Genomic DNA, 24,367 nt, shown 5'->3' on the forward strand with positions numbered 1-24,367 from the left:
GTAATTATTCATTTTACTAATCCATGTATTTCTAATTTGGCCAATGCAAGGTCATGTATTTCTAATACTTCTGTTACTGCTGAACATGTAATTCTAATTCCCTCCTTTTTTTTTAGAAACAAAATTGTAAACTTTCCCAATTTGGAAAGTGATTAGTTTCCCTCCATGTACTTTCTCTCTCTATAATAAAATCAGATTTTTTTTTTGATTATTTAATTATATCTACAATTAATTTCTCTCTCATTATTCCAATACAATCATTACTTCCCACTATTACATATTAAAATAATACCCACTACCACCAAAGATTCTAATTTTCTTAATTCCCGTGAAATACCTAAAGTGGAAAAACATTTAGGAACGGAGGGAGTATTATTATAGAGTTGGTGGAAAACATGTGGAAACATAAAAAATATAAAAATGCTAAAACGAAGTTAGTGGAAAATATATGGGTATCATAAACATTTTTAAAATATTAAAATATTATTTTTATCTAAAATTTATAATATAAGTAGAAAAATTCTTTTATGAAAACAACAAATAAAATATTTTAAAATAAAAAGTGAGAAACTCTTTAAAAAATAAAGGGAGTAATAATTTATATCATTAAACTATTTAATATATGTATATGGCGCCTTTTAATGAGACGTCTATGAGTTTGTAAAAAATCAAATTAATATAGAAGCACTATAAGTTCACCCCTCGAATAAAAAGTACTTTAAATTCATAAATAAAACCCAAACTTTATTTTTTTGAACTTTTACCCAAATCTAACCTAATGATCCAAACTACCCCTTATTCATCATCTTGCCTACCCAATTCAATAAAAAGGACTTCCATTGTTGATTGAACAAAGACGAGAAAACCAAGAAAAAAAATGAGTGAATCAAAGCGTAAGACTGTACTTACAACAGTTAGTTCTGAATTGGATTTAGATCGACCCAACATTGAAGACTATCTTCCGTCTGGATCCCTTCATGAACCTCATGGCAAACTTCGTTTGTACTTCTCTTCCTCTTCAAAATCGTTATTTTAATTTAATTTTTGATGAATCTTTGTTGATTTTGTTGTGGAAAAATGAATTTAATTTCAGGAGGGATTTGATTGATATTTCTCCTGCTCTTACTGAGGTTGCTGGTGCCATTGTTGATGTGAGTGCTTCAATTTTTGATTGAAATGATAATTTTAACCCAAAAAAGGTTTTGATTCTGTGCCCCTTTTCTGTTTCTTCTGAGTTTGAGCATTAATTTTGTTTTGTTAATGTTGTGTTCTTGTGGTTTACTTTTTTGAAAACTTTGATCCATAGTGAAAAAACAACGCCGGTATCAGGACTGTATCTTAAAGGTTTTTGATCTTACTGCCACCACATACAGTCAGAGAACACTGCCAAATCCGTTTTGCCTCCGTTGTTGCGATGGTGAATGATTTATTTTTGGACTATGCTTTGATGGGTTGCCCCAATTCAATTTTAATGGGTTAGTGATTGGTGGGATTATTTTAAATCAAATTTTATAACTTTCCATTCGTTGATCATACATTTATGAAAGCTATGGATTTTGTTTGAAAAATTATGAAGTGCAGTTATCCAGTGCTCTTGAGAGGTTGTTTTATATATTAGGATAACATAGGGGTTGATTTGTTTCTTCTTGGAGTGCACCTGCTTATCAACAAATGAATTGATGGGTTTAGCTGGGTTCATGGCTTGATCGTGAATTGGGTGAGAGGGTGTGACAGATGAGAGAGACTTCATGTGTTGATTGCACCTACATATATGTCCCATTGTTTTATAATCTGAATAAGGAAAATAAGGTTGATCCCAGGCTGTCGATTAATAATGAGTTAGTGTGCCCTAACTTTCTTTGTTTTACACTAGATGATTAATGCAACCATTGTGTATATCCTACATATAAGCAACAATTATTAGGGGTGAAAGCTCGTTCTACGGTTTGGGTTTTAACTAAATCCAAATTAGACCATTATTATTTCGATTTATGTTTTTCTAGTTCAAAACCAAACCTTATTTGTTTACAGACCGAACTGAACCACAATGCTATTTATCTATGATAACTAAACACTGAACCGTACAACGAATTTTGTTGAGGATTGTTGATCAACAATTAGCATCCAAATCTAACTTTCTTGGTTTTATATTAAATGACATGTGCAACTGACTGCCATTATTTGATTGCTACTTATAAGAAGCAATGGTTTATGCTCTGAATGAGGAAAAGAAACTTCATCAAGGGTTGTTGATCAATAATGAGCCTGTGAACCCGAACTTTCATGGTTTCTCACTAGATAATCTATGCAGTTGGTTGCATTATGTGTGATTGCTACATATAAGTAGCAGTGGTTTATCCTTCAAATGAGAAAATAATATTTTATCGAGATGGTTGATCAATGTTGAGCATGTGAGCTCTAATTTTCTTTGTTTTCTATATAATCATTGCAAGGATTGCCATTGTTTAGGAACTCGAGTTTCTATTATTGAGAAATATGGATTATATGTTGGAAGTTTCTATAATAACAAGCTGAAGAGGAAACCTCATACTGGGATTTCTAGTTTCACTTCAGCAGCCAACTCTACCTTTAAAGACAAAAATGTTGTGACAATGGAATGAATAACGAACAGGAAGTAAAGATTTATTAATGGAAATCATAGGGTTGCTGTAGGACTGATGGAATATGCAAAAAATAGAGATTAAAACATAAAATCGTAACAATATGTCTAAGTGATGCACAACAGGTCTTACTAGGTTGAAGTTATATAAAATTATGATGACCTAGCTCATTTCGTTGCTCTCGGAGTCAAAGTCTATGAATGCTTGCTTTCTTATTTTTCTCCTTTCAGATTTAATTTCAAACAGTCAGTCGTCTGTGCTTTATAGTTTGGATTAAGGCTTAGGCATTGCTGTTGTTTTTATATTCTTTGTTTTCTGTGCTGTAGTGTATATGTGCCTAAGTTAACAATTTGAATGATCAATGGATTGGAAAACAGGCTTAAACAGTAACATTGGGTTGGAAACTATTGTCATGCTGTCAGTATTGAACATCTCCGTGAAGTTAATCTGGCTATGCATCATGAAATGATATTAGTTGGGCGAGTATTGTGCTATTTGTGTTCATTGTGCGAGTTCTGTCTGGTGTTTGAAATGTGGCCTTTAGTTGCCAAAAATTTAAACCCAGAAGGAACACGGATGAACATGAGAGAGAAAATCCGCCCTGAATTTTTTATGATATGATATAAACTTGTGCATGAGTTATGATCTGTTTTAAGTTTGCTGTTTTTGTGATCTATGCACAGGATTCATTTACGCGTTGCTTCAAGTCAAATCCTCCAGAGCCCTGGAACTGGAACATCTATCTGTTTCCTTTGTGGTGCTTTGGAGTTGTTGTTAGATACTTGATTCTTTTCCCAGTAAGGTTAGCTTTTGAGGCCATGAATGGAATAAAGGTTTTTTTTATAAATAATGAGAAAATTTGACTAAGAATAAGATGAGAGTTGGGTTATTTCTTTGATCTGAATTCTTTTTAGTATGACTTGGCAAATTTCTATCTTCTTAATTAATTTTTTACTTCACAATAATAAACAATTCTTGTATTTTTTACTTATATGCGAAATTGTAAATAATATCAATTTTGCTTGAATATTTCGAAAATAAATTCATCTATTGTTTATTTTCAAATACACCCACCTATTGGGTATAATTGCTGAATATGAACTCCCCTATTGTTTATAACCTTCTTCTAACCTTCTTTGTAAGTCAAGCAATTAAGAATAAACAATAGGTAGATTTATTTTTAGCAACTATACCCAATGGGTTGGTATGTTTAAAAATAAACAATAGGCGAATTTATTTTCAGATAATTGAGTAAAGGTTTTGAGATCATATCATTATCCAATCAGAGTCATGCATATTAGTGTATGTGATCAAGCTTGTGACACTTCTATAGTTTTATGGTGAATGGTGATACTTTTTGTGCTGACGCGTATCTACTGAATTGCCACAGGGTCATAGTTTTAACAATTGGATGGATTATATTCCTTTCTCTCTACATGCCAGTCCATTTCTTATTAAAAGGACATGATAAGCTCAGGAAGAAAATAGAGGTATGGTTGTCTGTGTACTTGTGCTATATCAGTCTCTGTATACATGTTTTGTTCAACAAGTATTTACCTATATCTTGTAATTCAGTTATAGTCTTGAAAACTTGCCAAAGATGCCCAAGGGGAAAAAATGTTCAATGCTTTAAAATCTGTAGTCTAAAATGCAAATTATGTGATGAGTTTCAGTTTAGTTTTAACAACAATGCTTATATAGCTTAAGAATTATAATTCACTCCATATTTAAAGTGATTCAGCTATGTTCTAGTCCTATGTTTACCATCACTCTCTGCAGACTCTCCCTTTTTTTATCCCTCTTTCTCCCCTTTCTCCATTAAGCAATGTGCATTCTGTACTTTTCACTTGTTATCACCATCCTCAACAACACTACCACTAATTCTATTACCATTGCCTCCAGTTTTCTTCCATATTCAATTCTGACTTCCATTAATTGTGGATGACCCTGTTAAATATTTGGAGGAGAATGAACCCTTGAATTTGGCTTTGACATTGTTGTTCTTTAGTTGTGGCCTAAAATGGGCGGAACTCAAATTCTGTTTTCTCTTGATTATTGTTGATGGTTATTCAAGAAAGCTTTGGCTTACGAGTTCATGATAATGATGGTCAGAGGTATGCTACGAAGTTTGATGAGTTTGGTGAGAAAGATGAAACCGAGTGCATATCGACTTTGATACTATTAATGACGGGATTTTTAGAGGAAGAGAGAAGACACCATTAAAACTTTGAAGGACCTCCTGGAAGAGGAGAGGATGGCAACTAGAATTAGTGAATTATAGATTAATGACACTTAAAAATATGGTCTACCGTAAGACAAATTATTAGTTAAACAAAAGGCCAAAAAATTCGCAAAAATGTTGGTATGGAGTTAAGCTTGTAGTAATATGCAAGATCCGTATGAAGTTACAATGTTAATAAGAATTCAAAAATTTTTAAGCATGATTTGTAAAAAGTTAACCAGGCGTTGTACTTGGATACAATCTTGTAGAATACCTATTAATTTTCCAAACCTCTGGACACTCAATACAATACTAGTAGTGGGTATAACACTATAACTCAAATTGTTGGTAAAAACTTGGCAATTGGACATAATGGTTTTGTTGGATGATTAATATTTGTAGAAACGAAAATTATCTAGATTAAAATGTGTCTTGGTGCCTTAGTCTAATACAAAAATACTCGTTCTGAAGAAAGTAAGTATCGTATATTGGCCACACCTTAGTTGACTTCCCAAAAACTTTCGTCATGATAGTTACTTCATGAAAGCAGCAAGGTTCCCGGATGATCCAAACTCTATCTTACTCAATAAAAATAAAGCAAGTGCAAATCCTCAAAATATTTGTCCTCACAATCCCATTTCTTACCAATGTTCTGCAGCGCTCTCTCGTGGAATTGATTTGCTGTTTCTTTGTTGCATCATGGACTGGGGTTATCAAGTATCATGGTCCACAACCAGTTATGAGGCCTAAGCAGGTAATAATATTTGTATTATGACTTCTTTGTTATGTTGCAGTCCCTTTATACACGAGAATCTTCTATATTTACAACGATACTGAAGTTTTTTGCTTTCTTGTTTTTAAATCAGGTTTTTGTGGCCAATCATACCTCCATGATTGACTTCATCATTTTAGAACAAATGACTGCCTTTGCTGTCATCATGCAGAAGCATCCTGGTTGGGTTGGTAAGTATTTTTCTAAGCAACATATGTGCCAGTAATACCCTTTATGTGTTCAATTTTTCAGAAGATGCTGTTTATAATGTTTTTTTTTATTTTTTTATTTTTTTTAACAAATTTTGGATATAGGTCCTAGTAATACCCTTTATTTGTTTAAAATTTAATGTCCTAAAATATATATGTTGATTTAGAGTACATAATTTTGTTGATTTTTGATGACTTTCTTTATCTGCAAATTCAGCTTTAAAAAAGTAGTGTTTCATGTTTTACTTTTAATACAACTTCAAATCATTAATATGCCAATTCGTTATCATGCTTAACCACTGAATCAGAAATTTCAAATGGAAACTGAGTTTCAATTTCATAAAAGAGTGTTCTGTTTGCAAATATTAATATAATTTTTTCCCGTTGTCTAAAATATTTTTGTACTGCTCATCTGCAGGTTTGCTACAGAGTACTATTTTAGAAAGTGTTGGATGTATTTGGTTCAATCGTACAGAAGCAAAGGATCGCGTAATTGTACAAAAAAAGTGCGTGTTTGAAATGGGTTCAATTTTTTGTTGTATGCCCTTATCGGCTAACTATCAGCTTTAAACTTTAAATACACTTATATTCTGGAGTACTTCTTTTAATCTTGGAATTTCAGACAAAATCACATATTGTCTAATGTTTCTACTTGAACTTATCTTTAGGGTCATATATAGAATTTTCCTTATTTAATTGTGTTGAGTCAAGCCTCAAATCTCACCATGATGGAGGTGAGTTCGATCACCTCGTAGCATACTCATTGGCTTGCATATTGGAGGGTGATAGTGTGTATGCAAAGGGGTATGGAAACTTATATTTTGGATCACTTGATGAAGTGATCAAAGTGGGAGACTTTGTGTGCCTTGATGAAGGCAAGGGAGTGCTAATGGAAGGTTTCGAAGGTGGCTCGAGTGGTCGAGCATGAAGGGCTCGATCGAGCCACAAGACAGAAGTTGACCAGTGACCTCAGAATAGGCGCTTGACTGGTCGAGCCAAACCTGCTCGTGTCGAGCGAGTATCAGCGGGGAAAACGGCGTGATTCTGTTTTGTATCCGGTTTTGTTTGGGTTTTTAAGCCTTTTGTTCTAGGTTATTCTAATATGTTTTAGGGTATATAAGGAGTCTTAGAACATCATTAGGGATAGAGAGAGGCATATACAAGAGAGTAAAACTAGGGTTCACACCATAAGAGTTCTTCCTCTTTGTATTTGCATATTTGTGAGAGATTGAAGTAAAGGTTCAATCTTTGCTTTGGGAGATTGTTCTTAAAGCTTTGTAAGGTAAGTCATTAGTGTAAATGAGTTTATATTAATGATAAGATACTTTGTTTAAGGGGGAGGTATCTTTAGATACCTCATATATTCTTGTGTTTTGCTATTGTTGTTGCTTGCTCTGTTTTTGGGTGTTTACTTTGCATTAGTTTGTTTATTGTTCTTCGTCAAATATCATAGTCCATTCACAACAAATTGTATTTACCCAGGCTCTTCTAATAATTCTAACTTTCATGTTTCAGGTTGAGGGACCATGTTAATGGACCTGACAATAACCCTCTTCTTATATTTCCAGAGGGAACATGTGTTAATAATGAGTATACCGTCATGTTTAAGAAGGTAGAGAACTTTGATTTCTTATATATGCATTCTTGGAATGAATTTTCTATTAATTACCATTTTCTGTTGTGTTTGTTTTCTTGTTTAGGGTGCATTTGAGCTTGGTTGCACTGTCTGTCCCGTTGCTATCAAGTACAATAAGATTTTTGTTGATGCCTTCTGGAATAGTAGGAAGTAAGTGTTTCTTTTGAGTTTGCACGATATATAAGAATATTCTCTCTTTTTTTTTTCTTTTTTTTTTTAACTGTAATTCTGTATTTCCCTTTTTTTGTTTGGTTTTGCTATTGTTGTCGCCTTTTCAGATACCTTTTAGTTTTAAGTTTAATTTAACATAATTTCTTCATCTTCTACATATGTATAAGTGCTTCCTCAAGTTTTGTTTTGGTTTTAAAACAGAAAGGTATGATGTTTGTTGGTGGTTCGCTGGTTGCTTCTTTATAAGTGCTTCTTGTGACTTAAGTTTTATCCTATGACTTAATGTTGAGATCTCTTGTATTCAATCTGTTTTAATTCCGAAAGCTCGCAAGTACTTGATATTATGCTGAGCCCTTAATATCCATTTGGTATTATTGTGTGCTTAGTCTTGTTATTTACGCGCATTTTTCGTTGTTCTTATGATATTGAATCTCTCTTTGAACGTGTAGTTATATTATGAAGATTTTGAAGTTCGTTCCGTTATGCAGGCAGTCATTTACGATGCATCTGCTTCAGTTAATGACTTCTTGGGCTGTTGTTTGTGATGTTTGGTATCTGGAACCCCAGACGTTAAAACCCGGAGAGACTGCTATTGAATTTGCTGAGAGGTGAATGTTCATTGTCACCTTTTTAAAAAAATGCATCAATTCATACATTTTGTACTAACATTATCCGTCTCTTTTTGCAGGGTTAGAGACATGATTTCTCATAGAGCTGGCCTAAAAAAGGTTCCTTGGGATGGTTACCTCAAGTATTCCCGCCCTAGTCCTAGGCTTACCCAGAGCAAGTATGTTTTTTAGTTATGAATCATGATATATCTTTTAGTTCTATTTTGTTTCATGTTCTCGTTACAATGACCAAAAGAAAAGTATAATAAAAAATGTTTGAACCAATGAAACATAATTCGGTAGTTAATTCGTCTTTTGAATTCGCGATTGGCTCAAAATGGTTCAAAAATAGCCTAAAATCGGTCATAATTTGCTTTTCTTGATTCGCAATATGAGGCGATTAGCGAATCATATGACACTAGGTTGAACTAGCTGTTTCATTTCTCACTTCTAATTTCTAAAGAAAATTTCTTTGTAATCTACTTCTTTCAAACGAGTTTGGATTTGGGTGATAGGAGGGTTACCTGCTAGAGTAAGCAAGAAGCGTGTTCATATAGGGCTTGCCCTTGAATCATAAAAATCATTGCCAACTTCTAATGCATCAAATCTAATTTTGGGTCTTGTCAATGGATCATTGAATGTCTTGTATGTGCAGGCAACAAAGTTTTGCTGAATCAATATTGCGACGATTGCAAGAAAAGTGAAGATATTTATCCATGCTTAACTCGTCCTCTCGGTTAGCGTTTCTTTTAACCCTTCATTGTGTATGATCATAATTTAGAACTTTAAGGTTTAGTTTTGCAAGTGACTTTGCATGTAGTTGTCTTCCCCTTGTTTAGTTTTGCAGGAAGTTTTGGTATTGACAGATATGTTTGATTAGAACTTGTTGAATATCACACTTGTACATTTTGAAATACTTGTAGCGGAACTTCTTTTTTTTTTTTTTTTTTTTTTTTTTTTTTTTTTTTTTTTTTGAGAGATTAAATCTAAACTAAATCGGAGGTTTTCGTAGCTGCTTTTTAATCCTTCAGTTGTCATCTTGATTTCAATGTCTGGTCTCGTCCTGAAATGATTTCTCATATAGCATGTGAGATTTTTAAGTTTTATCGTCTATTTATCAACCTTTCTACAATATAAAAGCATTTTTAAGAAATTATTTAATGAATGACTTAATAGTTATCATAGAAGTATACTTATAAATAAAGTCTCTTTGATACAAAATTTTTTTCATCAAAAAAAGAAAACAACTTGAATTCGTTAACATAGTACACTGATGTAGTTTAATGAAGTATATTTCCTAAAGTTTATAAATCTGAATTTTTTTATAGTTTAGTATTAATAATTCATTTCTCAATTTAAAATGAATAACCTTCATTTAAAAGCTTTACTCTTCTTCATAGAAACGAAAGATAGAATGAATTAAGTTTTTCACAAAAAAAATTAGGCATTATTAAAAGTCGACACTATTTTTATGTGTCGTTACCATGTATATATTGAATTTCGAATATCGCCTTTTAATGAAATTTTATAATTTTATCTCTCTATCTTTCTCTAAAAAAACTCTAAACTAAAATTTAACATCGACACTATGGCAAATAAGAATTGTCACCAAAATGATTTGGTAAGCATCGTTAACGATCTTAATTAAAAAATTGCTTGTGCTGTAATTTGATACATGTTCACTCTTTTGACCATAACTTTTGATAGAAAAATCACATTAATCACATTAGTGCAATTGCTGCGGCATTAGAAGTTAAATTTCAAGATCTTTCCAATGATATATTGTATGCCTCATCTGATAACCGAGCGAGAAATGACGATCATTTAAAGTTTGCTTGTGTTGAAATTTGATACATGTTCACTCTATTTGCCATAACATTTTATAGAAAAATTGCATTGATGCAAGGTTTTCGGCATTAAAATCTATATTTCAAGAGCTTTCGAACGATATATTATATGCTAAATGCTGATAACCAAGCAAGAATTAACGACAGTTTAAAGTTTGCTTTGATTTTTAGTACACCCAATCGCAAAAACACGCGATCGGACTGTGGTAGAGTCACATAAAACACGCGACTCGACCGTGGTAGAGTTTCGTTAAACCCGCAAATGGACCACGGTTCAAACAAGACATAATTATATTAAACTATTTCAAGTCTTCACTTAGCATTACTTTATTCCTCATAAGAGTAGCATATAAAATTAATTTTTCCAAATATCACCAACTTTACTATATTATTATATTGAACTGGACGCAATTAATTAAGAGCTAAGTTAGAATTAATTAAGTGTTTGTCTTAAGAAAGATTATGCTAGTTTGGGGGTTTGTTTTTGCTATTTAGCCTTTCTTGCTATAAGACCACTTAAAAATGCCTTCTTTTTGTGGGGTGAAGCCTAAGCTAAGTAATTAAATTCTCCGATGTCCAAAGTGGTTCTCTAGGGATCTTCTCCAATGTCCAAGTCAATAAATATTCCAAATGATTATCTAATAAACTCTACACAGTGACTGTTAGCTTAGAGAGTTAATAATAGGGCTTATTTGTGGCGTGAAGCCTAAGTTAAGTAATTAAATTCCTTTTTGTCTTATAGAATAAACGTGTTCATCCACTAAAAATGATTGGAGATTATAAACGTAATCCGTACTCAATAAATATTGTTTGAAGATCAATTAATCTTTGATAGTAAATACTTGCACTATTAAAGATTGGTTACCAGGAAAATGGTGTGGTTATGGGTATTATATATCATCATTTCATATTTCTAGGAAAGCCTAAAACGTCCCTCTGAGTATGTCGTTATCAATTCCTAGGTACCGTCCTTGCAGAGTCAGCTATAGACCATGAGATGACAGTTTCTCATTGATCACATTACGGTGCATTGCGTGTTTTTATCAGAAAAATGTGTCTCTTAGACTCACCACTTTAGTGACCTAGGTACTGTATCTGTACTATGTTGCTCAGCCTTGCAACTAATGCACTGTCCTTATTATTATTCTTTAATGGTCCTTCCTAATTGTTTCTCAACCTTTAACCCTGATTTTCCAATAAGTATTTGGATGAAAAGTATACAATTGAATTTTACGTATTAATTTAAAAATGCTCGAACTTTCAAGCCCATTTTTGATAAATAATCCTATTCATAATTTAATCATCACTCTTCAAGCAGTTACCCTATACCGCATTTGTAGATTCAGGATGGTCATCACTTAATATGACTTATAAAACTGTTACGAGTTTATTTTGGTGAAACGACCACTTAAACTACTCTTCTTATTATTCCATTTTTCCTATATTGTTGGCAATGGGAAAATTATCGGATAAGTTTTAATCTTATGAGTATATCAATTTTAGTAACTAAATAGGTCATAAGGATATTATATATAAGGGATTGGGAACACGAAAAATATACGCATAACTTAAAACAAAGAATAGTTCTCTATAAATTATCTACCATCAAGAGATTTGGGATTTAAGGAGTGAAAACACTAAAAATTAAATATGAGAAGGTAAAACTCAATTTGTCATTGTTGAAGCTTGAAGGTTGGAGAAAAAAATGAGGTAAAAAATTGATGGAAAGAAGATTGGTTAGAGGTTAATTAGGTTAAATATAATGTGGAGAAGTCAAAAATCATTTTAAACTCTAACATATCATTTTCACTTAAATTCGATGAAATAATTACAATGCTTACACTTTTTAGTTTTACAATTTATAAATGATTCAAAATAAAAATATAGCAAAGATATAATACATCCAAAAATAAAAATATTGCAACACCCTATCTTGAGGGAGATGTGATGCCTAAGTTGCATTGTACTATGATAGTAGCACTAAGGGATTATTTGAATAGGATTTGAGAGTATTAAATTACTCTAATACCCCTCCAAAAGAGATTTCTACCACTCTCAATTGTAATTAACCAATACTTTGTTAAACACAAGTTATATTATATAGTCCTTTGTTCATTCCACAACCACCCAACATTTAATATATTCCTCTTCTCAAATTCAAACTTCTGAAACTTTTTCCAAAAACCACCCAAACAAACACTCATTTCAAGTTCTCAAACTTCAAACCACCATCCTTCAAATAAATGGCAACTCTCTCATCTCAACTCCTCCTCCTCCTCTTCCTCTTTCCACTTCTGGTGGCGGCGCAACGTCCGCCGCCAGCATTCAAATGCACCTCAAAAACCACATGTAAAGCCCTAGTTGGCTACATCTCACCCAACACCACACCAATCTCTAAAATCCAATCACTCTTCCAAGTCAAAACTCTTCGTTCGCTGTTAGGAGTCAACAACCTCTCTCCCACAACACCACCAAATTACACCGTTTTAGCTAACTCAACGGTCAAGATTCCTTTCCCTTGTCATTGCATCAACGGTGTAGGATTATCTAACCATGTACCTACATACACTATAGTAAAAGATGATGGACTTTTTCATATTGCAAATCAAGTGTTTGGAGGTTTAGTTGATTATAAAACAATTGTGAGTGCTAATAAGATTAAGAACCCTAATCTTATCATTGTAGGGCAGAAGTTGTGGGTCCCACTTCCTTGTAGTTGTGATGACGTGGATGGTGAAAAAGTTGTTCATTATGGACACGTGGTGGCTAATGGAAGTAGTGTCGATCAAATAGCGGCGGAGTTTGGGATAAGTTCGGAGAGTTTGATGAAGGTTAATAATATTTCTGATCCTAAGAACCTTGTTGCTGGTCAAGTGCTTGATGTTGCTCTTAAAGGTACTTTCTTTTTACCATTTATTAATGTGTTTTAAACTTTAATCTTCTCTGCTTCTTGTTTGTGTTTTGATTTCTATATACTCTGTCAAATTGGAGTTATTTTATTAATATTAAATAATATTAAAAGAAAGTTAGTGGAAAAAATATAGAAAATAAAATTAATAAAAAAATAATTTTGTAATTTTAATGAAAAATATACAGGAATCATAAAAAATAATAAATATTAAATAAAATTAATGTAAGATGTGTGGGGTTTATAATCACGGTAAGTGCTTGACCTTCCTCTTAAAAGGTACTTTCTATTTACCATTTATTAGTGTGTTTTAATTCTTATCTTCTTGTTGATTGTGTTTTGATTTCTATACTAGTGCGTAAATTAGAGCTATTTTATTGAAGTTAGGATAGAGTAATATTAATAATTTAATATTTTACTCGTTTGTTGTATTTTAAAAATAATATACTATTTGTTTTTAGTTCAATGTTAGTAATTTAATTTTTTTTTTAGTTTACTGATAACATACTTTTTATTAGTATATGATATGTTGTAAGCAAATTTATAATAAAAGTTAACTTATTAAAAAATAATCTAAAAGTATGATTATAAAGGGTGAAAGGTTGAATTTTTTGTCACTTTTCCTTAATTTCATTGTTAAATTTTAAGGTACAATAAGATAAACTATATGAAATATATAAATTAGATGAATAAATAAATTAAATGTTTGGGATAAGTTGAAAATCCAGTTTTATTTTTTAGTTAGATGACATATCATCTCTATTTGATGCCCTTTCACTTTTTTACACCGACTTTGTACTAGAAAAAGAAATTTAATAAGAGTGTGATAGTCAAAATTTAAAATATAAGTTGCAAATTACATAGGACCGATTAAAGTGAAATATGTAGCGGATTATTCCATGTATAAGTTATGACCTTAGGCACGTAAAATTTAAAATAAAACTGAAATACATTCAAATAATATTTAAAAGAAAAATAAGAATAAAGATTTTAAGTTTTGAGATCGTCTTTTTTAAAGATGGTCTTTTACAAGAGTAACTATTTTTAAAATGATAAGTAATATTTTGGGGCTGAGTAGATGAGTAAAATTTTAAAAGAAAATACCCATTAATTTGATGCATACGGATATTTATTTGTCATTAATATAATTATAACATATTATAGTCATGGTCATTAAACTAGCATCCCACACTTATTATCTAAAAGTAAATTATTGGTTCAAAAATCTTAGAATGAATAGATATTGCATTTTTACTTTAGTTTTCTTTTTCTCTATATATTATGCAATTCAAAAAATATTAAGAATGACAAATAAATTAATTATTTAACTAAGTTATACTTTCTCTAGTTTGGATTAATATTTAAACAATGTTAATGTATATTTTTATTTGAGTCCATAGAGCAATGAAAATATTTGCCATTCCATTACAGTATCAGTGGGAGTGGGACTAATAAATGAATGGAAAGATTCGAAGTCGAGAATGATAATGACAAAGAAAGAATAGTTCTTAATTTGGATTTTGCTATCAGAAAAAGCCTGCTTGTGCCTACCCACGGGTTGCAACTACACGTGTTTTTCTTTGAGCAATGCATATAATAATAATAATAATAATAATAATAATAATAATAATAATGTTAATATCATATTTGCTAGAATGACTTTTTTTCATTATATTATATCTTATTTTATTATTTATATATTAAATTACGTATAACTAAAAATTATGTAAAAAGTTATTATCATGAAAATATGAGATTAGACAATTCAAACAAGTTACTAATTGATTGTATATTTTGTTACACATTAACTATAATATATATCTAAAATAAGTTTGAATAATAAATAATGTTAACACTATAATATAGCAAATTTTTCAGAAGGAAGAAAGTATTTGATACGTATTTATGAATTACTTAATTTGGTGGTCCAATAACCACTATAAGAAAAATCAGTTTTAGCAACAACAAAAATCATTGCAAAAAATTGATTTTCGTTGCTAACCATGTTTTCTTCAACGACCTTAGTTGTTGCGGGTACGATTGTAACTAAAGGTTTTGGCAATGATTTTTGTAGTTGCAAAAGTCTGATGTTTTTTGCAGCGACTTTTATTTTTCGCAATGAGAAAAAAATAGTCGTCGATAAAACTTGTTAGTAAAAATGATATTTCTTGTAGTGAACATGAATATTTTGTTTAAGATTGTTCTGATTAATTGAGTTGAGTATGAGTCGATTTAATTCGAAATGATTCGTATATAGAAGTTAAATCAAATTATTAAGATTTTTACATACTGACAAAAATTAAAATTAAATTGATTCGAGATATTATATCCAAAATTTGCCTGAATGGTCGAATGTACGTCTCTAAATTAGGATTTTATTTGTTTGACGTAAGAAATAAATGTTCACGAGAAATCCTAATTTTAGAAATTTCATTTTGTTAAATTTTTAGGAAAGTTATTGTCTAACACTAAGAAATTGACAGTTACTTTATGCATCCTATCTAATGTACTTATTCGATCTTTAATATATCGAGTTAATATCGAGTTATGTATAATTAAAAATTATAAAATGTTGATATTAATAATCTTTACATCAAAACGAATCAAATAAGATCCCACATGACTACGTTTTAACTTATAGATTAATAATAAAATGCAATTTAAGAGTAATAGATAAATAGTGTTCTAAAAGAAAGTGTTCCATTTTAGATGAATAGAAAGTAGTACTATAGGATTTTTAAATAATCAAGGAGTGGGTATGATAAATGAATTTATAAAGGGCGAAGATTAACCGTTCTTGCGAATTTACCGTTCTTGCGAATTCTAAATTTTTAGTCATTTAATTTACAAAGACGAAGAAAGTACAAAAGTAAAATCCTAGCAAACACCAAATAAGTTGGGCTATTTTTCTTATGTATAAATTATACTTGGTCTAATATTTCATATATAAACCACTAAACTAGTAGAAATTGTGTATTACTTCGAACGATGGTAAATTTTAAGAAAGTGGTAATAAATGAAGATAGAGATTAAATTATGTGGATAAAGTTAAAAGAGAGTTAAAATATATGAATAAAATTAAAAAAAATAATGATAAATTGTCCAAAATTAAAATATGTGGAACAGAACAAAATAAAAAAATACTACAAATTCTATAAGACAGAGGGAGTACACCTTTTATAATAACGAGGTGCAAACTAAGCTATATCGAGAAGTATCCAAATATAGAATAAAAAAGGTTGCTTGTTTTTTCAAGTTGTACAATAAAGTAATATTGGTGATATTTGAAAAATTAATTTGATATGCTACTCTTATATGGAATAAATTAATGCTAAGTGAAAGGCTTTGGAATAGTTTAATTAATACTCTATCTGTTTTTAAATGTTTTTTCCTTCATCTTAAGGAGAGAAATCTAATTAATGTTTTTGAGATATATTTAGAAGATAAATATATTTATGTGAGATCTTGTTAGACTCGTCTTAATGTATACTTTTTTATTATGTATTTAGTATAATTGTATTATATTTATTTAGAAATATTGAGATTTAAACTTTGCATTAAAAATTGTAAAAAAATAAACAGAAAGAACAATGGGAGTATTATATTATAATTTTGTCTTATTTGCACTATGTTTAGCTAAATGGTTCATCAATTTAACATAATTAATAATTTTGAATTATTTAATCAGAAAATGAAGAATTTTTAACTCGTATTACGTTTTACAATAAAGAGAAATTAATAAATTATATTTCTACTAAATCATCTTTCATGAAAACAAGAGAACGTGCTATTACTCCTCTACACCAATAGCATTAAATTTACTAGTGTTTTGTCCTTTTGACTAAGAAAGAGAAAATGGTGTTTGTTGAGTTATTAAATCACAATTTTTATTACTATATAATACATTAAAATGAATTTTGTGAAGAAATTGAGATTGTTGAAGTAGAATAAGTATGACTATTAATTTTGTAAAGAAATATTCTTATCGAAATTACACTAACTTTTTATTATCATTCCCAATATCCATTACCAAATAGATCGTAATTAAATGTATTATAGAACGGATAAAGTATATAGTGTTTGTTGTGAGAATGCATTTGTGAATTTTACTTTTTAAAGAGGTTACTTATACTATCTCAAAAAAAAAAGTTACTTTTATATATATATATATATATATATATATATATATATATATATATATATATATATATATATTGCTAAAAAATCAATGAATGGAAAATTAAAAACTAAGCAAGTCTACTTATTAATGGTAAATGATTTTTAAGTTAAAATTGAAAATTATTAGCCAACTATTTTGTGAGATATTAGGTAAAATTATATATTAATTGTTGACTATAAAAAAAAGAGTCAACAAACCAAAATTCTGAGAGAAAAGCAAAGAAAATTGGCCAAAATATTTTAGTGTAAGAGTTGGCTTTTTTAGCCGGATGGAAAGCCAACTCTGATCAACAAAAAGCCACTAGAAAAAAGATAACCAAACGCCAGCAACCGATTGTTTTTAGCCTTTTTACCATTATTTAATAAACAGTCAATAACTTAGAACTATTTTGACCAAAGATTTACTTAGCTTAAATAACTGACTTAAACACTGACTTAAACACGTGAGTAGACATCCAATTAGTCAAATATGTAAATAGCCATTCTACAAACATAATAATGTTTTTTTTTCGGAAAGTAAATGAAAAATAGCTCATAGCCTATTAGGTATTATCATTATTATCAGCCAGAAAACTTGAAATAAAATGAGCTGAAGCATTTATATACAGAAATAGTGGGCAAGTTGGTACTTTATCCCACTAAAGCCAAATATCCATGGGCCCAACCCACCTAAAATTTTCAGCTAACGGATCCAACCAAGTTATTTACTCTTCAAATACCTTTACAGCTATACTTGCTCAAAACAAGAAGTTTATGTATTGATAATTTGTATTAAGTAGGTTATTTAATTTATGTATAAAGCATGATATGTGGTGAGACTGTTTCGTACAAGAATTTTTAATACATTTACTTTCTTTTTTCTTGTTTTTAGAAAGAGTAGCACAAACTTTACGTGATTTTAGATGAACAAGGACTGTGGACTACCTAGTGTTTTTTACTAATTTACTCTCACTTATATGACGCTACGGCAGACTCTTTCAATGTATAAATTTATCAAATTGCTTAAATGAGCTAGTATCGCATCTTCACTAGAACATAGGAAGTGATAAATTTGTTATTAGGCTTGTGTACAATAAAACCCGCATAAGAGGAAAGTTGACTGCAACTTACCCGTTGAGGTTTCATCCTACAACCAATTGGTAATAGAACTTAGACAACCTCTCTCTAATTCACACATTGTTTTTTCTTTATGGAAGACCGAGATTTTTCGTTTCAAATTGATTGAAAACGATCGGCTCTGATGCCATGATAAATTTGTTATTGGGCTTGTACACAACAAAAACCCGCATAAGATTAGAGTTTGCTGCACACAAACCCGATGAGGTTCCATTCCAAAACCAATTGGTAACTAAAGGAGTAGTCTATCAAGCTAGTCAACATTTCTCTAATTCTTCAATTTAGGATTACATATGGATTATTTTTCCAACAATAGATACGTGGTTTACTAGTTTACGCGTTTAGCAATTAGCTTCTCATAGTAAAAACACAAATTCTTGTGAGAGACGTCTATTTGAGAGACCAATTTTAATTGGGCCAACCCATTATATATTTTTTAAAATATTGTAAGTAGACATTAAGATTGATGTAAGTAGACATTTAAGATATTGAAAATAGGTATTAAAGATACAGTGAGTAAGTATTAAGTAGGCATTAAGAATACGATAAGTAAGCATTAATCTTTAATGGGCTGGGCTTGAGATACGTCTCTCAAGAGACTAGCTATAGTAAAAAATGGCAAGGATGTGCTAAACAATGACTAAAACATGTTGTAACATCATCTTGTAACTTATAGCGCGCTCATATGTGCAACCTTTTATAGGCTTATAAATATCATTTACTGATACAGCTTGTAATTCGAGTGTAAACAACACCTCCCGTGATGCCCCCTTGCTAGTAGCAAATGGAACATACGTTTACACGGCCAATAACTGCGTAATGTGCAAGTGTGACGCCACAAATAACTTCAGGTAACTTCTTTCATTATCCTTTACATCTAAAATCAATATAAGATTCTTTTATGTAATTGGCATGGTTTGTACAGGCTGCAGTGTCAACCATCAGGATTGAAAGCAATAAATTGGGCAACATGTCCGACTATGCAGTGCTCTGGTTCGAATTTGTCGCTAGGCAACTCGACTATGTTATCTGACTGTACTCGCTCAACTTGTGCCTATGCCGGTTATAACAAACTAAATGTTCTTACAACCCTTGCTGCTGAAGACACTTGTGCTGGTATTAATCTTCATTCTTTAGATTCTCCTAACCAAATCGTTAATTAGCTAGTTCAGTTATCATTGATATATAAACGGGCGAATTTAGGCTCTGATCTGCCTAGATCACGTAGTGTCGTTTCTGACATATTTTGGCCCTAGGTAAAATAAAAGAAATAGACTCTTTTTATAGAAGGTTGATTTTGGTATTTATAGGCATTTGACAAAAGTAAAATTACAATTTTACAAGCAATGTTCTACGTCCTACACTACAACATTGATAAATTAAGGTATTGGGCTCCTTTCAAACTTTGAATTCTAGGCAAATGTCTACCTTGCATAGGGTAAGGAACGACCTTGAGGCTATAATCCGGATAATTTGTTTAAAATCATATAAATATTAAATTGTGTATATAACATTGAAAAACGACAACTATGCATGCAAAGTAGAATTTTCGACTTGTTCTATATTAGTGTTCTAAATTTGCCATCGTAGTTAAACATAGTAACTAATTGACGATAATTAATTTGGTATATACTTGAATGTTAATGCAGATCCTGGATCAAATGGAAACAGCAATCATGCTCAGAAGATGATCTATCAGATAAGTTGGAGTTTGGGTGCTATTTTGCTAAATCTCCAATTGATCATGCTCCATAGATTTATGTGAACGGTTCACATATGAAGTTTTTTGATGTATGTTCTCTTATTACATTAGAACTTAGATTTTGTTTTTCATTGCTTGGTTGATTTTTTTAGTGTTGGGGGTGTCAAGAAATTGGATGTAAGTTTTGTAGGGGATAAATTGCCTTTCCATTCATAAGCGAACCATTTAGCTTAATAATGTAATGTCATTTTGAATTCTTTCTTGTCGTTTTTGATCATGCAAACACTTGTTGAAATGCCCATTACTACTAACATATGAATTGTCTTATATAAGAGAAAGAGAATATAATATATCATTTTATAAACTTAAAGAGTAACACATAATAGTTATTACTACCAATTGGTTGTAGTTGTTAACCTAAAATCCTTAACCTTATAAGTGACTTTTATATATATATATATATATATATATATATATATATATATATATATATATATATATATATATATATATATAATGGAGGAGTGTTTGGGATCATAACTCGATTATACGATTTTACAATCCAACAATTCAATAATTTGATCCTACAAATGTGAATTCATTAGTAAATTTTTTTCATATAATTTGTCCTTCACAAATTTTTGTGAGAGACGGTCTCTTTTAGAGATCACCTCTAATTGGGTCGACCCATTATATATATTTTTATGAAATATTGTAAGTGAGCATTAAAAATGATGTAATAGACATTTAAGATATTGTGAGTAGACATTAAAGATACGGCAAATAGACATTAAGGATAATATAAATAAGCATTAAGTTTCAATGGGCTGGATCTGAGAGACGTCTCTCAAAAAGATGACCTCTTAAGAAACTAACTGTGTGTCCTTTTAAAATTGAAGATTATAACATGATTCTATGATCTAATTTCACTTATTATATATTTATATCTTATATAATAATATCAATACCTTTATAAAATTTAAGTTTTTCATGATTTTTACTTTAAAAAATGATTATTCATAATATTAATTTTTAAAACTTAATAGATGAAGTAAAATAAGTTTTTATTTACACCTTAAAACTTTAAAAAACAAATATAATAGATAATTAATCATACAAAGCATATTAATGCATATTTGTAGGATCACACGATTCTACGTTTTGATTTTACCTATTTCGATTCTACCCCTCCATGGTCCTAGATAGACCTTGATCATTACCATTATCACTACTAAAATGAATGTCATTTAAAGGCTTTTCAAACTCAAAAAGATGAAAAACAACCTTTCCAATTCATAAATGGCTGAAGTGACTCTTATAGCACTATTAGAAGCCATATTTTGATGAGGCAGCCCTTACCTTTTTTAATGAGGCATGTAATATCATTCAACAATGTTGATAATGGTGACTCAAACTAGAGTCATGTTTGTGGGGAAGATGAATCAATGGCCTCAACGAGTGGAAAACAGTAGCCAATGTCGAGTCAGCGTTGGTGGATGCAGTGGTGTAGCCAATCGTTGTGAGGGGCTAAACTGAAGTGAGTTTTCAGAGGTAAATGCCGAGTCGGCATTCATGGTGCGTGGAGGACAACCGACTTGGCTAAAGGTGCTGGTTTGATGCGTTTTTTTTCAGAAGCTTAAGCCGACTCGGCTGTGTGCTCGTGTATGCTTGAAGCCGACTCGGCTGTGTGCTTGGTAATTACGGGAAGCAGTTCTTACATTGTTTATTTTGTATGACTTGGAGCCCCGGTCTATTCTTTTTGGGAGATTAATATATATACCTTCCTCAATTAGGGGCTAGGGTCTTCATAGAGAATACAAGAGTAAAAAGTGAGCCATTACACAAAACTTAGTTCATTTTTGTACATGCTTGCAGTTTATAGTGAAATTATTTTTGGTGCCAGTGTATGCAGATATCACATTGATAATGAACCACGTTAAATTCTTGGTGTTGTTCTTATTGTTTGCATTAAATTTCTTTGTTGTTTCTTTATTGTAAACAAGAGAACTAATGTCAAATTTTGCAAACTACTACGGAGGACGGTGATTCATTGGCAGTGTTTTATACGAATCTTGCTTCTCCTCAGTACACTGCCTAATGGACATCTTGACCAAAAATGTTGGACAGTCATAGGATACCCATCTTGGCATGCTTTAGCTCAAAAGGACACTATGACATACCATTTTTAAGTATAAACTTTTGTCTTTCCAAAAACTTGGCAAAAAAGCTCACTAGGAAGTCATATTTGAACATAAAATGAGTGTTATTCTTGACGACTCTACTGGGCAAATTGAAGAGATCGATAAAGCTGTAAATGGAGTTTACTAATTTAACCAATGAACCTTTAGATGACTGTGCCTATAAAGCTAACTATACTCATGTTGGAGGTATTTCTCCATTGAAACTTGCCACTAAATACTATACAATATGAAGAAATGTGGTAGAATTTAAGGGGATGTTTGATATGTGATTTATTAATGCAGGAAACGAAATCATTTAACCTTATCCTTTACAAGTGGTTTGGTATGATCTCAAAGTAATTGTTTCCGTTTCAAATAGATAAGCGTTTCCACTCTAGTGTTATCGCTCAAAAGTAACCAGAAATAGTTGAGGTTAACCTCTCGACTCCCACGCACTCATGCGGGTTGGAGAAGGAACAACGGTGGTAGAAGGAACCAAAATTAAAGAAAGCTATAAACATAAGGTAGTTGACGAGTTTCATTCCGAAGTGAAAAATTATATCGTTAGCCACTCGTTGGCATTCACTATGGCTACACTAAAGCTTCTATACGCTATATTGGCATTGACCTACATTACTACTACACCAGATTTCAATTACATTACTTGCGCTATCTTTATACCAACCAACAGGGAAAATGTAACCAGTGTTTCCCTTACGTTGTTATACCAAACAACTAATAACTACAACTCTTATCCTTATCGTTATCCCTCTTTTATCAATTCCAACAAGTGTTTCCCTTACATTGTTATACCAACCAACTAATAACTACAACCCTTATTCTTGCCCTTGTCCCTCTTTTATCAATTCCCTTTCCATTACATTTTCTTAACTCTTACCAAACACCCCTTAAGACTGATCCAAACTGAGCAATGCTCCATAAATATCATATCAACATAATATTAATTCAATCAAATCAAAATCAAATTGAAGTACAAATAACACCCATAACGAAAACATCAAGATAAAACACAATTTCATTTAAGCCCATAATAATCCAAATCTTCAACAATTCCGAACTCAAAGATTTCTTTTGTAAACCCAATTACAGATTACAACTAACCCTAAAGATTCAATCTTCACCCATGAAACTCACCATGACCCATAAAAATAAGCATCAACTCAACCAAATAAACATCAAGTAGAAGTACAACCATATACAACTAAGAAAACATCAAAAATAAAACACACAATTTCATTCATTGATTAATTAAAACCCATGAAAATCCGGACCATAAACTTTCATTAATACCAACAATTCCAAACTCAATAGCATTTCTTTCATAAACCCACTTAAATTACAAAAATCCCAAACGATTTCAATCATTATCCAGAAAACTCACCATTACTACCACCTCTAAGAGCAAGAACAAGATGAAGAACAGACCCACCTTCCATATTATAATCTTTAGCAGTTTTATCATCAGCAAGTTGTTTTCCGGCATAAATCAACCTTTGTTGAACAGGTGGAATCCCTTCTTTTTCCTCAACTCTTTCTTTAATTCTATCAATCGTATCAGTTGGTTCAATATCAATTTCAATCTCTTTCCCAGTTAATGTTTTAACTTTGATCATTGTACCACCACGAAGTCTAAGAACCAAATGAAGTGTTGACTCTTTCTGAATGTTGTAATCTGCCAATGTTCTTCCATCTTCTAACTGTTTTCCTGCAAAGATTAAGCGTTGTTGATCTGGTTGGATTCCTTCTTTGTCTTGAATCTTTGATTTCACGTTGTCGATAGTGTCTGATGATTCGACTTCTAGGGTTATGGTTTTACCTGTTAGGGTTTTCACGAAGATCTGCATAATTGGAAATTGGGATTTTTCTGGAGTGGAAATGAGTAGATGAGAGGGTTTTAGCTTTGAAGCCGAGATTTGATTTTCAATATGCGGGTGTTTGGCAGGAGGTAATCAGATTAAGGTAAGACTGTTAAGATGAGATTTTAAAAGTAAAAAAGTCTTATTTTTCGTTTGGCCAATTTGGAAGAAAAAGAACAAAATGAAAATGAAAATGAAAATGAAAGTCTCAATTAAAATATTCATCTTTTCCCGCAATATTTTTCTTGAAAACTTTCTCTTTTTAGTCTCATTTTCCAATTCTATTCCTTTTAGACAAATAAGGATTTGAATTTTATTGT

General features: G+C 31.1%; 3 protein-coding genes across 6 annotated transcripts; 2 read left to right on the forward strand and 1 right to left on the reverse strand.

Moving 5' to 3' along the window:
• The first annotated feature begins 701 nt into the window (after positions 1–701).
• LOC130805368 (glycerol-3-phosphate acyltransferase 9-like) lies at positions 702–13,372 on the forward strand. 4 transcript variants are annotated; one of them, XM_057670139.1, is made up of 13 exons: positions 702–1,002; positions 1,094–1,151; positions 3,305–3,423; positions 4,012–4,111; positions 5,501–5,596; positions 5,709–5,805; positions 6,242–6,329; positions 7,339–7,435; positions 7,524–7,609; positions 8,080–8,238; positions 8,319–8,417; positions 8,894–8,974; positions 12,776–13,372. In XM_057670139.1, the coding sequence occupies exons 1-12, from the start codon at positions 878–880 to the stop codon at positions 8,940–8,942; spliced, it is 1,173 nt and encodes a 390-aa protein (XP_057526122.1). In that variant the 5' UTR covers positions 702–877; the 3' UTR covers positions 8,943–8,974; positions 12,776–13,372. The 4 variants fall into 4 exon arrangements, with proteins under 4 accessions (XP_057526122.1, XP_057526120.1, XP_057526119.1 ...); XM_057670137.1 differs by having other exon boundaries at positions 12,771–13,371; XM_057670136.1 differs by lacking the exon at positions 12,776–13,372 and having other exon boundaries at positions 703–1,002; positions 8,894–9,181.
• LOC130805732 (lysM domain-containing GPI-anchored protein 2-like) lies at positions 12,329–20,206 on the forward strand. The gene is made up of 5 exons (XM_057670517.1): positions 12,329–12,980; positions 19,019–19,139; positions 19,214–19,404; positions 19,938–20,049; positions 20,143–20,206. Exons 1-5 carry the CDS (start codon positions 12,329–12,331, stop codon positions 20,204–20,206), a joined length of 1,140 nt encoding a protein of 379 aa, XP_057526500.1.
• A 2,982-nt stretch (positions 20,207–23,188) lies between these two features.
• LOC130805369 (ubiquitin-NEDD8-like protein RUB2) lies at positions 23,189–24,194 on the reverse strand. The gene has a single exon (XM_057670141.1). The coding sequence runs from the start codon at positions 24,033–24,035 to the stop codon at positions 23,556–23,558; it is 480 nt and encodes a 159-aa protein (XP_057526124.1). The 5' UTR covers positions 24,036–24,194; the 3' UTR covers positions 23,189–23,555.
• Between the last annotated feature and the right edge of the window lie 173 nt (positions 24,195–24,367).

Source organism: Amaranthus tricolor, chromosome 2 (assembly GCF_026212465.1).
Source record: "Amaranthus tricolor cultivar Red isolate AtriRed21 chromosome 2, ASM2621246v1, whole genome shotgun sequence".
Taxonomy (NCBI): domain Eukaryota; kingdom Viridiplantae; phylum Streptophyta; class Magnoliopsida; order Caryophyllales; family Amaranthaceae; genus Amaranthus; species Amaranthus tricolor.

Bases quoted from the DNA above. Each gene is read 5' to 3' on its own strand.
- LOC130805368 (XM_057670139.1), top strand. From the start codon at position 878: ATGAGTGAATCAAAGCGTAAGACTGTACTTACAACAGTTAGTTCTGAA. The intron at 1,003-1,093 runs GTACTTCTCTTC...ATTTAATTTCAG, and splicing joins CCTCATGGCAAACTTCGTTT to GAGGGATTTGATTGATATTT. The intron at 5,597-5,708 runs GTAATAATATTT...TTTTTAAATCAG, and splicing joins CAGTTATGAGGCCTAAGCAG to GTTTTTGTGGCCAATCATAC.
- LOC130805732 (XM_057670517.1), top strand. From the start codon at position 12,329: ATGGCAACTCTCTCATCTCAACTCCTCCTCCTCCTCTTCCTCTTTCCA. The intron at 12,981-19,018 runs GTACTTTCTTTT...TTACTGATACAG, and splicing joins GCTTGATGTTGCTCTTAAAG to CTTGTAATTCGAGTGTAAAC. The intron at 19,405-19,937 runs GTATTAATCTTC...ATGTTAATGCAG, and splicing joins TGCTGAAGACACTTGTGCTG to ATCCTGGATCAAATGGAAAC.
- LOC130805369 (XM_057670141.1), bottom strand. From the start codon at position 24,035: ATGCAGATCTTCGTGAAAACCCTAACAGGTAAAACCATAACCCTAGAA.